The sequence below is a fragment of the Glycine max genome, chromosome 20 (assembly GCF_000004515.6).
Source record: "Glycine max cultivar Williams 82 chromosome 20, Glycine_max_v4.0, whole genome shotgun sequence".
Classification (NCBI taxonomy): domain Eukaryota; kingdom Viridiplantae; phylum Streptophyta; class Magnoliopsida; order Fabales; family Fabaceae; genus Glycine; species Glycine max.
The window spans coordinates 33,274,864-33,288,795 of NC_038256.2; the positions used below are offsets into that span (position 1 = coordinate 33,274,864).

Here is a 13,932-nt window from a genome sequence, read left to right on the forward strand (position 1 = left end):
GGAGATACCTCGATAGCTAAAGGAGACAAATTTAGTCTCAAACAATGCCCCAATAATGACCTTGAAAGAATAGAGATGCAAAAGATTCCTTATACATCAGTAGTAGGAAATCTAATGTACGCTCAAGTTTGCACTTATCCCGATATAGCATTTGTAGTAGGAGTTCTGGGCAGATATTTGAGTAATCCTGGAATGCAGCATTGGAAAGCAGCAAAACGTGTGATGCGTTACCTAAAGAGAACAAAATGATACATGCTCACTTATTAGAAGTCTGAGAATTTGGAGATCATTGGATACTCAGACTCTGATTTTGCTGGATGTCAAGATAGCAAACGCTCCACATCTGGATATATATTTATGTTGACTGGATGAGCTATCTCTTGGAAGTCTGCTAAGCAGACTCTCATAGCTTCTTCGACCATGGCCGCAGAGTTCATTGCTTGTTTTGAGGCATCCAACCATGGGATATGGCTAAGAAATTTTGTCACTGGTTTGCGTGTGGTTGACAACATTGAAAGACCATTAAAGATTTAGTGATAATAACTCAACAGTTCTTTATTTCAATAACAATAGGAGTGCAACCAAATCAAAGTTTATTGACATCAAGTTTTTGGTTGTTAAAGAAAGAGTTCAGAATAGACAGATTTCCATAAAACATTTAAGGACTAATGATATGCTAACTAACCCACTTATGAAAGGTTTGGTACCTAAAATTTTTCATGAGCACACTGCTCATATGGGAGTGACTCCTTATAGTACCTTAGTTTAGTGGGAGTCTCATTTATGTTCTATATATGCCTTACGTTTTTCAGATATTTGTATAGATTGATTTTCTATAAAATAAAGTTGAAGGTTATCATTTCATTCTGAACTTGTTTTGTTTGCAATATTTATATTGTGTTTGGATTGATCTCTATAATGAATAAAGTTTGGACTAGTTGGAAATGAACATGAATGAGATCACATTTCATGTTATTTTCATGCCGCTTATCCATATTTGATCTATGTTATCAAGTATATGTGACATTGGTGACCATTGTGGCTCAATCACGTTGGATTGTGAGGAAAATTGCAATGGTTCTGTGTTACTATATAAGATAGACCAGGTTGTTTAAGGAAAGTCTAAAAGTAAATAACATACGGTTGCGTGTCTAAAGAGTTTTGCAATATAAATGATTAAGGTTAATATGAAACTCAAGTGTGAGATTGTTAGGAATTTTATAATTCTTAATTAATTAATTAGTGTGGGCTACATATTATATTTATCATTTATATTAGTTATTTACATTTATGGGCTCAGTAAAAGTGATCTAATTTGGTGAGCCTATTGGACTATCATCAGAAATTAATATGAGCTTGATAAGCGAAAACATGTTAAAACTTAAAGCAAAGTTGTTGTCCCTAATACACCAAAATCAGAAATTATATTTTTTTCGCTCCATCTGACGAGAATCCTAAGGTTCCAAAAGGAAAATAGTGATTTGGTTAAGGAAAAACACAAAACCAATAGTTTCTCATACTCATCAATTTTGCTGCTTATCATGGATCCAGAGATTTTTTCACAACCCCTCTTGATAATCTAACGTAATGTGTTTCCGGTAATTATTGATATTTTATTAAGATCCCTAAAATTCCAAACAACAACATCCTAAACAAATAAATAAAAGCAAATCTTGATTTAAAGCTTACGATCCAAAATGTACAAATATAAACAAAATTTATATATAAAAAATAAGCACAAATGGTAATAAAATGAGCGCTTTTACTTTTAAATTATTCCAACGAACTAGTATATTGCATTAATTCAAACTAATAAATCTTTTCTGTTATATAAATGCTCCAACATAATTTATTTGGAAAACATTTGCTATAATATTAGTGTTATATTTAGCAATCGATGACTGAATTGAATGAATGGTTTACGTATACCAAAGGGAGTTCTGTATACAAATTCAAAATGTGTTTGATAAGAATTTTGGGAAGCTTATAAGTTTCTTTGATTTGTTTATAATTTTTTGATCAAATATATCTATAGCTAACTAACTATTGCATCAACAGAACAACTATAGCTAAAGGAAATAGTTAAAAATGTAAAAAGGCTTCCCACCATGCTCCTCTGCATCAGTGTATAATGCTTGCAAGCTGTAATTGCATTTCAATCACTTGAACCTCACAAACCCGATTCTATGCCCTACATTGTGTTGGTTAATATTCTTCATTTGTAATTTAAAATTTTAAATGCAAGCCTTTTCTATTCTTTATTTTCTAATTTGTTGTTTCCCAATTTTTAGGGACTTATATATTTATTGACCGGGTATATTGTTATTGGTCATGCACGTTGCGGCTTTTATGGCTAGCAATAAAAAATAAATCACACGCGTTCATAACTTTTCTCTACTGCCTCTCTTGAAAAGGCACCAACATCTAATCTTATTTTCTATTCTTTTAAGAATATTTTTTCAAATTCAAGAGCATTGGTGTTTACATATATAATTCACATCCTTTGTTGCACATGATCGGTCCAACAAGTTTGGAAGGAGCGCATAACATCCTATGGATAGCACATTACGTGCTTCAACCTAGGCTTCTTTGAATTCTTTCTCTATCATACTTCTCCTTTGTTTTAATTGATTGTAATAAGCATTGTTTATGTTTTGACTCTACCTGAAATACTGTTGTATTGTATTTTCTGTTGCTCTGTTAATTTTTATATAACAATTATTCCTTCTTTCCTCACTCTCGCCTACATACATCTCTCCATAACTAACTTTCTGCAAAATGAGTAAAGATAAGGAGGAATCACGTAACATTCCTCCAGCTCAAGATCTCAATAAAGAAAATGTAAGTTCTTTATTTCTCATCTTCAATCATAATCAGCAAGGTTTAATTTTAGCTAGGTGGAGTCAATCTTGAGATCTTTATTAAATCAATCTTTATGGTCACCACAAACGAAACACAATCTTTTTATCCTTCAATTACTCATCAACCTACTTTTCGTGTTCGCTAAATATAAGTATTTTTTTTCCTTAGAGATTTCTGCACCAGTGTTAATTTCTAAAAGAAACATAAATTCCCTGCATGCATAACTTTTTCCCAGTGCTGACCATTTTATGGTAGTGGTTACGAAAGGAAAGGAAAGGAAATACTGTAGTTTATTTCTTGTACTTTTTCATGTCTCTTGCACGAATATCTTTAATGATGTTTATATTAATTTTTCACAGGTTGAGAAAAAACGTATTGCTGAGAATGGTGGTATGTATCACATGGTTTAAAGGTTTTTGTAATTGCTTATCTCTGGACTTCGTATTGAGTTCCTAAATTAATTATCTAATAGTTAGTTCGGTAACATGCAAATGGCAAGATATCCTATGAAGACGTGAGTTTTGTATTACAGAATATTTTGGGTATGTTTGGTTTCCATTTTTATTTTTTGTTTTCATTTCTTGTTTTTAATTTTTGAAAACTGTTTTTATTTTTAAAAGATTAGAATTCTGAAAAAATGTTTGGTTTGCCTTGTTTTCTGCTTTTAAGACATAAAAATACTGAAAATGCGTTTTCAAAAGGAAATGTATTTGATTTCAACTAAAAACGAGATTTTATTGTTTTCAATTTTTTGTTCATTTGGAAGAATATTTTCACTGAAAATGAAAACAGAAATCCAACCAAACACCTTTTCATCACCATATTCTATTTCCAATAAAAATTAATACATAAAATAACCAAACCAAACACCCCCTTACTAAACACTAAGAGATTTAAACCAATGGATTCAAAACCTTAAAGATTCTGGTTTATGAATCTTTTCTTTACTTATATAATATTTAATCTTCTCATGGGATTTCACCTCGTATTTATATTTTAACATTATCCTTGACTATCATTTTCCTTCAATTAGGGGAGGGAGGCATAAGATGACATTTATGTAATTAGAAGTGAGTACAAGCATTTTCACAAACCAAACTGGCCAGACCTCATTTTCATCATTATGGATTGATAATGTTGGGCATAATTTGTTAGTGTAATTCAATTTGTGACTTATATCAACTGCTGTGTATGTCTTATATGCATGCATTCCAACTTGTGACTTTTTCTGGGTGTATGCTTTGTTGCTTTCACACGGGGTGCATTCACAATGGCTTTACTAATTATCTATTGAAGTAGGGTTAATTTAGTGTTGTACTAAATTACTAAGTATCATGTGGCAGGTGTCAAATCTGCTGACCTTTCTACTACCTCACCAGTTGCCAATTATGAAATCAAGGAACACTATGGCAATGGAAAAACTAAGCCTAAGGATGACAAGAATGTTGAAGGACCTAGTGGTATGAATACTCCCCACACTGACGATGAGACTGAGATTAATGAATGAGTGCTGCATTCGATCACAATCACAATTGAAGTGAGATTAATTTAGTTTTGGGACTAATTATCATATGGCAGGTGTTAAATCTGGTGACCTTTCTGCTACCTCACCTGGTGTGAATGCTCCTCCTCACTCTGACGATGAGACCGAGTTTGTTGATATCATCGGTATTGATGAGGATGAGAACAAAGGACTTACAGCTGCACAAGTTCTGAGAGCCCAACTTGATGCAGAAGAGCAGAGGTGGAATATGCAAAGAGCTTCAAGACAAAGACAAAGACAAGCCCAATTGGATGAACAAGAGTGGAGGAGGAGGAATGAGCAAAGATCTGAAAGACAAAGACAAACGTCTAGTAGTAGCAGCAATGACATTGAATCCTGTGACGAAAATTCGGTTAACCCAATAGTTGATTAACTCAATCAAAAAATTGCATTTTCCTTTGTCATTACTTTTGCAGAAGTCAAACACAAGGTTTTGTTAAAAGTTCATTTGAATATGTTCCTTAAAAAATATTTTTATGATTCACTTTTTTTTAGAATTTACTTTCCTTAATTTTCAAGAAAAAAGTACTAATAATTTTGTTTTTCTTTTTTATAGTTCTTTTAGTTATTATATCTAAGTTTTGTTATACTTTATTTGTCACTCAGTCGTTTAATATGCATATTATTTAGGGTATGTTTGGATTAATATCATAAAGCTTCTAAATATCATTTGTGTATTTTAAGACATCAAATGTAAAAGTAACTCTTTTGTTGGATTGGAGAAAATGCTAATTGGAAAAAACGCCACTTACATCTAACCTCGTTATGTGTAATATTTTAAAACTATCCAAGAATTATTTTAAAAGATTATTTAAATATATCTTTTAGTAAAAAAAAAAAGTAGATTGTTATAATCTTTTTAGTAATAGAAAAGGTCAGAGGTGTTAGTATAATAATTTATTAGATAATTGGTTTAAAAATAATAATAAAAAAGAGAAATTGGCTTATTTATAGCCGCTGAACGTGAATTGTTTCAAGTGAATTATTAGTTTAGTTAGAAAAAAATAAAAAGAAAGAGAAATGGTTGTTGATTATATTTTAAATAATAATGAGTAAAGATAATAAAATAAAAGATAAAGAAATATTGGTATACAATTGGTAGTAAAGACCAAGAATAATGAAGAATGTCCATTACTTACTTCAAGAGGTGCATAAAACAATTTTTTCTTCTAAATCTTGCATGGTACCGTTTGTTAAAAAAAAAAATATAAGCAATTGGATTTAATATGATTATGTTCCATGTTGGTCAACGTTGCGTTATACTTTTCGGTGACAATATATTTTGTTTGAATTTTTCGGAATAGAGCTCTCCTATTTCCTGCGCATGATATAGTTGATTTGAATGTGATTTGGTGTTATTCAAAATCCTATTTAAGCATATATTATCAGAGAGAGAATTATAGATTTGGTATTAGCGATTCTTTGATTGCAAAATAGAATAATTCAATTTCTTTTATATAAATACATGATGAAATTCATGTCCAGAACACATAATTATATTTTATAATATATATATATATATATATATATATATATATAAAATGTACTTATTTGTTATAATGTACTTATTTGTATATATATTTGATGTCTATAAACGTATATGATGTATATTATTAATTGAAATTATGATGCTACAATGTTGAGAATTTGTATGTAATGTATGAAATTGGGAGAATTTATTTGGTAGGTATTTGGAAGTAATTAGATACGTGTGATTAGTCATTATCTTCTTGGAAGAGATGATAATGTGCATTCTATTTTAAGAATAGGATGAAAGATATCTTCATTTGACATGATGATGAAATTTATAATAGATACATTCATTTGAAATGAAGATGAAATTTTGGATATCTTCATCTATGATGGGAAGATAGTGAGATATCATTACATGAATATGAATTCATAGATCCTTTAAAGGATTTGAGATTTACACTGGTTTCGGGAACCAAATAGTTGAGTTTAATGATTTCAAAAATCACTGAGAGTTGTGTTTGTGATGTTTATTTAATTGCATTGAGGTGTTGATGTTTATTTATTGAGAATGTTGTGAGAATAAATTGTGATTGTTTTCTATTTGACTTATATTGGAGTGTGTCTATAATATCTTATTTTAAATTCACTGCAGATATCATTGTTGATTTTTTGGATGACCACACCAACTGAAAACAACATTATTTACAAACTCCTTTTTAGACCTTGTTTAATTCACTCGGTCATCATCTCATTATAAGTATTGTTTGTTTTCAAAGTACGAGGAAAAGATTACTTAAATTAAGGAGACTTGAAAGTGTAGTTTTCTTTAGTCACATTTACTTTAGTTTTGTTAGTACTTCAAAATAAGTCTATTTTTGATGGCCAAAATCCATCGAAAACCTAAAAAATCTGTCGGTAAATTGAAATTTTTGATAGAAATATTTCATCGGATTGATAATTCCATTGGAAATTTCCCACGGAAAAGATCCAAAAATTTCCAATGGATACATCCATCGGAATTTCCGCGGGAAATTTGAGACAAAAATATCTGTCAGAAAATCCGTTGGAAATTCTATTTTATGAAGAATTGTTTATTTCATTTTTTTATTATCTAACATCAATAATTTAGGAATTATTTTTTGTATTTATATTATTTAACGTCAAATTTTAATTAACATATACATGTAATTAACGAAATACTCAAATTCATAAATCCAAAACAAATAGTAAAATAGATCATTAAGTTAAATTGTTAATAAATCTAAAAGTAAAACACATTGTAATATGTTAATAGTAATTTTGTGTTGTTAAGTAAGTAATAAAAATATTCATTGGGAGAGTTCCTCTGCTGATCATCGTCTTGTTGCTGGTCATTTGGTTGGTCAATGTCATGTTGGTGTTGTTGGTCCTATGGTTACTGGTGAGGTTGTTGATGTTGATGAATAATATTCTGTGCTTCAAGAGGTAGGAACTAAACAATAATTGATTGAAATACACACATCTCCTCCTTTGATGGACGAAGCTCTTCCCTTAGCGATCTCTGTGGCATCTTAAGCGCAATTGGAAGATCCTTGCGTATGTTGCATGAAGTTTTCATCTCTACATTTATAAGTTTGAGCAATGTCTCCATTATCATAAAGTAATAACGATTATTTATAAGTATATTTTGGGGTTAAATTATATAGGAATTTATAATTTTTCTCTCCTATTTCTTCCCTTTTGTGCAAATAATTATTATTTTAATATCATTTAAGTTTTTGTGTAGAAAATATTAAAAGCTGATGAATTTATGATACTTAATGATTAAAACAAAGCCCAAAAGAGTAAATTGAAAATCTAAAGAGGCGCGCTTAGTGCGAGAGACAGGCTTAACGAGAACAACACGCTTAGTACCAACAGGATAATTCAAGAAAGCAGGACTAATTGAGGAAATAAGGCTGATTCAGGAAAAAGTCGCACTTAGCACGAGGATTACTGCTACACTCGCTAAGCATGACAAGCGCATTCAACTCGAAGATTGGGTGAAAACTAAACTGATCTGTACCTATAAAAGAAGGAGAGAGAAGAAGGAAAAGACACATAAAATTCAAGATAATACAATTCCTTATAGAAAACAAAGACTGGAAGAAGGAGAAACAAACATTAGAAGTCATCCTTTCCCTTTATTCCCTTTCTTATTTATTCCCCCTTTACTAAATATTCTCCTCTTGCATTTGTAAAGTCTCTTATAACAATGAGAGACTAAATCTCCTTTGTTGGGAACTTAGCAGTCAACTACTAATTTCTTTTCTTATCTATTTAATAATACTACTTTTATTCTGTCTTGTGCTTAATATTATTATTTGTGGTTTGATCACCCATTTGCATGGTAAGTTTTAGGAGTAGCGTTGGAAAACATTATTTTCTAATAAGATTGAGAAGATGTATCTAAATAAAGTCATCACTTGGGATAGGTTGATTTTGTTTAGCATGTTATACATCTTTATTCTTAATGCAATTTAACTATTTTCTCTCTACAAAGGGATTTGGGAGAAAAGATAGATAATTTAGGCTCTTTCACTTGAAGGGATCTTGGTTAGAGTATATTAGTATATGTAAGTGTAAATTTAAATAATTATAAATAAAGAAAAATCATTAATATTACATTAAGAGTAGCTCTAGTAGGTTAAGTTTCTTACATTCTAATATTTTGAATTTACTTCTACAATAATATCTAGTTCTCTAATCTCTCCTGTTTTAATCAATTAATTTACTTTGATAATTTTTTTTTCTCTTGTTTATTTTAGTTTAATTTCCTGCCAATTTAAATTACTATTTTTTAGAACCTTTTCCAAATCTTTTTCTTAATTAAATATTCATCTACCTAAGTACAAACAAAGTTCTTGTGAATTTGACACTCAAACTTTTATTTTAACTTTACTTATTAGAACAAATTGTTAGACTAAACCTCTTAACCTGTGATATTACAAACTACAAAAGAAACACAGGTTATTAACAAAAATGTGGAAAATAAAATCAAAATCATACCTCCAGCCATTGCCATGAAGAGTTTCTTGTTTTTGGTTCTTCCAAGCTCTCTCTCTTTCTTTCTCTAGATGGTGTATCAGACTGAATTCGAAAGAGATGAGCTCAGGGACCAAATTCATGTGTTTATATAGGCATTCTACCATCAAGAATGCATTTAGTAGCCATTACCACTCATTATTGACTGTTACAATTCATTAGTGGTCATTACCACCCATTAACAGCCATTCAATTTGGCTTCCAAAACTGACAAGCGTTTTCAAATGTTAGGACCAGAAATTATTACATTCTCCCACTTGGTCCAAACATTTTGACTTAATGCTTAATCTTCTTAACAAATGAATATACGAATCATAGTGATAGTTCCTCTTATAACGAGTAATATCATCCATGTATTACAATATGTTCAATTTCCCAAGCAGTATACTCAAAGTGGTAATAAAACTTAATGAATAAACCCAATGTTTATTCTTGGTCCAAAACATAATTTTTCTCAAATAAATCAATGTGCACCCAAATATGAGAAAATATCATAATATAAAAGTTTCAATTTTAACATATAAGTATACAATCATAAAGTGGAACCAAGTCTCATTCTTTCTACATGATCCTTAAATTTAAACGGTGGCATGCCCTTAGTTAAAGGATCAGCGATCATCAACTCAATGCTTATATGCTCAATGACCACTTTCTTGTCTTTTACTCTTTCTCTAATGGCTAAGTACTTAATGTCGATGTGCTTACTTTGACTTCCACTTTTGTTATTCTTAGCCATAAAGACAGCAGCTGAGCTATCGCAAAAAATTCTTAAAGGCCTTGAAATAGTATCAACTATCTTCAGCCCAGAAATGAAACTTTTAAGTCATACACCATGTGATATAGCCTCAAAACAAGAGACAAACTCAGCTTCCATGGTAGAAGTAGCAGTCAAAGACTGCTTAACACTCCTCCATGAAATAGCTCCACCAGCCATCATGAAAATGTACCCAGATGTTGATCTACGAGAGTCAACACAACCAGCAAAGTCTGAGTCTGAATAACCAATCACATCTAGATTGTTTGTCTGTCTATACATAAGCATGTAATCTTTGGTCCCTTGAATGTACCTCAGCACTTTCTTAGAAGCTCTCCAGTGGTCAATACCTGGATTACTCTGATATCTTCCTAACATTCCAACTGCAAAAGCAATGTTAGGCCTTGTGCATACTTGAGCATACATGAGGCTTCCAACAACTGAAGCATAAGGAATGTTTTTCATTTGTTCCCTCTCAAAGTCATTCTTTGGACATTGGTTCAAATTAAACCTATCACCCTTCACAATGGGAGCAACACTTGGTGAACAATCTTTCATCCAAAATCTTTCTAGAATTTTGTTAATATAGGTTTCCTGTGATAGACCCAAAATACCTCGAGATCTATCTCTATGAATCTTAATGCCGATGACATAAGATGCATCACCCATATCCTTCATGTCAAAATTCTTTGAGAGAAATTGTTTCACCTCATGTAGCAAACCCCGATTGTTGGCTGCAAGTAAAATATCATCTACATATAAAACAAGAAAACATATTTTACTCCCACTGACCTTGTGGTATATGCATTGATCCATGGGGTTTACATCAAAACCAAATGAAGAAATTATCCCATGAAACTTAAGGTACCACTGACGGGAAGCTTGTTTTAAACCATATATAGATTTATTAAGCTTGCAAACCAAATGCTCACCACTATTAGAGGAGAAACCTTCAAGTTGTTTCATATAAACCTCCTCCTCTAAATCACCATTAAGAAAAGCTGTTTTCACATCCATTTGTTGCAACTCAAGGTCAAAATGAGCAACTAATGCCAAGATTATACGAAGAGAATCTTTCTTAGATACTGGAGAAAAAGTCTCTTTGTAATCTATTCCTTCCTTTTGAGTAAATCCCTTAGCAACAAGTCTTGCCTTGTATCTCTTAATGTTGCCTAATGAATCCCTTTTGGTCTTAAAGACCCATTTACATACAATGGCCTTTGCCCCATTAGGCATCTCTACAAGGTTCCAAACTTTGTTACTCTGCATGGAATTCATCTCATCCTTCATGGCATCATACCATAAATTTGACTCTTTACAACTCATGGCTTGATCAAAAGTTTCAGGATCATTTTCAGCTCCAATATTATAATCACATTCTTGCAAATATACAATATAATCACTAGGAATAGTTGATTTTCTTACTCTAGTAGACCTCCTTAATGTTGCATCAACATTTTCTTGGGGATCATGTTGTTCAACTGGTTGTTCATCATTTTCATGAATTTGATGATCAACTTGATCTACTGGATTATCAACAACAGTTTGTGGAATGCCAATCATGTGTTGTTCATCATCCCTTTGAACTTGAGGGGTATGAATTACAACCAATCTTTCATTTGACGTGGAAGGTTGAGATTCTATATAATCAATTTCAGAACCTAAGTCCCTCAATTGATCACTCCCACTGATCAAATCATTTTCAATAAATTTGGCATTTCTTGATTCCACAATCTTAATAATATGATGTGGACAAGAAAACCTATAACCTTTAGACCTTTCGGCATATCCAATGAAATACCCACTAATGGTCCTCGGGCAAGTTTCTTCTCTTGTGGGTTATATATTCTTACCTCAGACGGACAACCCCAAAGGCGCATATGTTTCAAACTCGGTTTCCAACCTTTAAACAACTCAAAAGGTGTCTTTGGGACAGCCTTGGTTGGAACACGATTTAATATATACACTGCCGTCTTTAGTGCTTCAGCCCACAAGGATTTAGGAAGATTGGAGTTGCTAAACATACTCCGAACCATGTCCAATAATGTTCGGTTCCTTCTTTCTGCCACACCATTCTGATTTAGAGAACCAGACTAGTGTATTGGGCAACAATCCCATGTTCTTGAAGAAACTTTGCAAAGGGACCAGGTGCTTGTCCATTCTCAGTATATCTACCATAGTATTCTCCACCTCTATCCGATCTCACTATTTTTATTTGCTTTCCACATTGGTTCTCATCTTCAGTCTTAAAGACTTTGAAGGCATCCAATGCTTCGTATTTGTTATGAAGCAAATAAACATTCATATATCGTGAATAATCATCTATAAAGGTGATAAAATATTTCTGACCACGTGCATCCATATCTAGACAACAAATATCAATATGACTTATTTCTAATATGCTTGAACTCCTGTTAGCACCTTTCTTAGACATGTTGGTCTGCTTACCCTTAATGCAGTCCACACAAGTCTTAAAGTCAGCAAAATCTAGAGTATTGAGTACCCCATGTTTCACTAACCTTTTAATCCTCTCAATGGAGATATGTCCTAATCTCCGGTGCCATAACATAGAGGAATTCTCATTAATATTACACCTTTTAATACCAGTTTGAACATGCATAGAACTATAAGTGGCATTATTTTGTAAACCAAGAAGATAAAGACCATCAGACAAGATACCATTCCCAACACATTCAAAATTATAAAATAACTCAAATGATGTGTCTTTGAAATTAAAGGAATATCCAAACAGTACAAGTCTTGAAATAGAAATCAAGTTTCAGGAAAAACTTGGTACATAAAAAGTCCTTTCTAATTTTAAAATAAAGTCACTACTTAAAGTCAAAATGCAAGTTCCAATGGCCTCCACATGTGAGCCTAGCTTATTGCCTGATAAAATGTTTTGCTCACTTCCCACTAGTTTCCTTAGGTTTTGCATACCCTGTAAAGAATTTGCAATATAAATAGTAGATCCAGAATCAATCCACCAGGTGTTAATATTAACACTAACCATATTAGATTCATAACATACTAATGAGATTGATTTACCTTTCTTCTCAAGCCATTTCTGGAACTCGGGGCAATTCTTCTTCATGTGTCCCTTCTTCTTGCAAAAGAAACACTTTGTCACCTTCTTAATATCAGCTTGAGGTGGTATTTTACCATTACCCTTCTGATTAGCTTGAGACTTAATTGCTTTGTTCTTCCCATAAGCAGTAGTCAGCAATGCACTCTCACCCATCTCCATTACAAGCCTTTCTTCTTCCTGAACACACATGGTCATTAATTCATTGATAGACCATTTATCTTTATGTGTGTTGTAGGAAATCTTAAATGGCCCATATTCATGCGGAAGGGTGTTCAAAATGAAATGCACTAGGAAGGACTCAGACATATCAACCTCTAGTTTCTTAAGTTGAGATGAAATATCTCGCATTTTCATGATGTACTCACGCACACCTTTCACACTGGTGAGCCGAAGAGAAGAGAACTTCATGATCAAGGTGCTTGCTAAAGTCTTATCTGAAGTGATGAACTGGTCATCAATGACCTTAAGCAAGTCTCAGACCTTTTCATGCTGGTCAACAGAACCACGTATCCCAGCCGAGATTTTGGTCTTAATGAACATCACGCTGAGAGGTTGGATCGCTCCCACCGCTCATATAGTGCAACGTCAGCTGGGCTACTTTCATCAGTGATTGCAGGTGGTTCATCTTTCCTTATAGCATAGTCTTTGTCCATCCGCCCCAATTGTAGAAGAATTCTCTCCTTCCATATCTTATAGTTATCTCCTTTGAGTTCGGGAACATCACATTGAATATCAGAAAAACTAATAGTTTGAGAAGCTGCAAAATTCAAAGGCTTATGTCAAAATTTGAGGCATACTAATCTTAATTGTATCTTTTACCAATGTAAACATACCATAAAATTGAATCTTGTGACATAAAAATTGTCTGTGGGCTAAATTTTTAATTCAATAAGAAACAATTAAACCTTATGATAGAATAATCAAATTACTTGCTCAATATTCATGCTTTACGGGTATAACATGAAAATAATTTAATTTCTATCGTAAATATTTACTTTATGATAAAATCGACAAATTATACATACATCATGATGCCTGTAGGTAAATCATGAAAAATAATACGTCATTTTATCCCAATTAATTATATAGATATAATAAAAATTCCTGTGAGATAAAATTCATTATATAAGTATAATTAATTACAATATT

The 13,932-nt window shown here is 32.1% G+C and overlaps 1 protein-coding gene across 1 annotated transcript; it reads right to left on the reverse strand.

The window, feature by feature from the left end:
• Positions 1 to 11,711: 11,711 nt before the first annotated feature.
• LOC121174352 (uncharacterized) lies at positions 11,712 to 13,191 on the reverse strand. The gene is made up of 3 exons (XM_041013548.1): positions 13,072 to 13,191; positions 12,744 to 12,960; positions 11,712 to 11,770 (listed from the first exon to the last, which is right to left on the reverse strand). Exons 1-3 carry the CDS (start codon positions 13,189 to 13,191, stop codon positions 11,712 to 11,714), a joined length of 396 nt encoding a protein of 131 aa, XP_040869482.1.
• Between the last annotated feature and the right edge of the window lie 741 nt (positions 13,192 to 13,932).

Coding starts and splice junctions, on each gene's coding strand:
- LOC121174352 (XM_041013548.1), bottom strand. CDS start 13,191: ATGAAGTTCTCTTCTCTTCGGCTCACCAGTGTGAAAGGTGTGCGTGAG. Junction 12,961..13,071: donor ATATGTCTGAGTCCTTCCTA/GTGCATTTCATT, acceptor ATGTGTGTTCAG/GAAGAAGAAAGGCTTGTAAT. Junction 11,771..12,743: donor GAAATGGCTTGAGAAGAAAG/GTAAATCAATCT, acceptor TCTCTAAATCAG/AATGGTGTGGCAGAAAGAAG.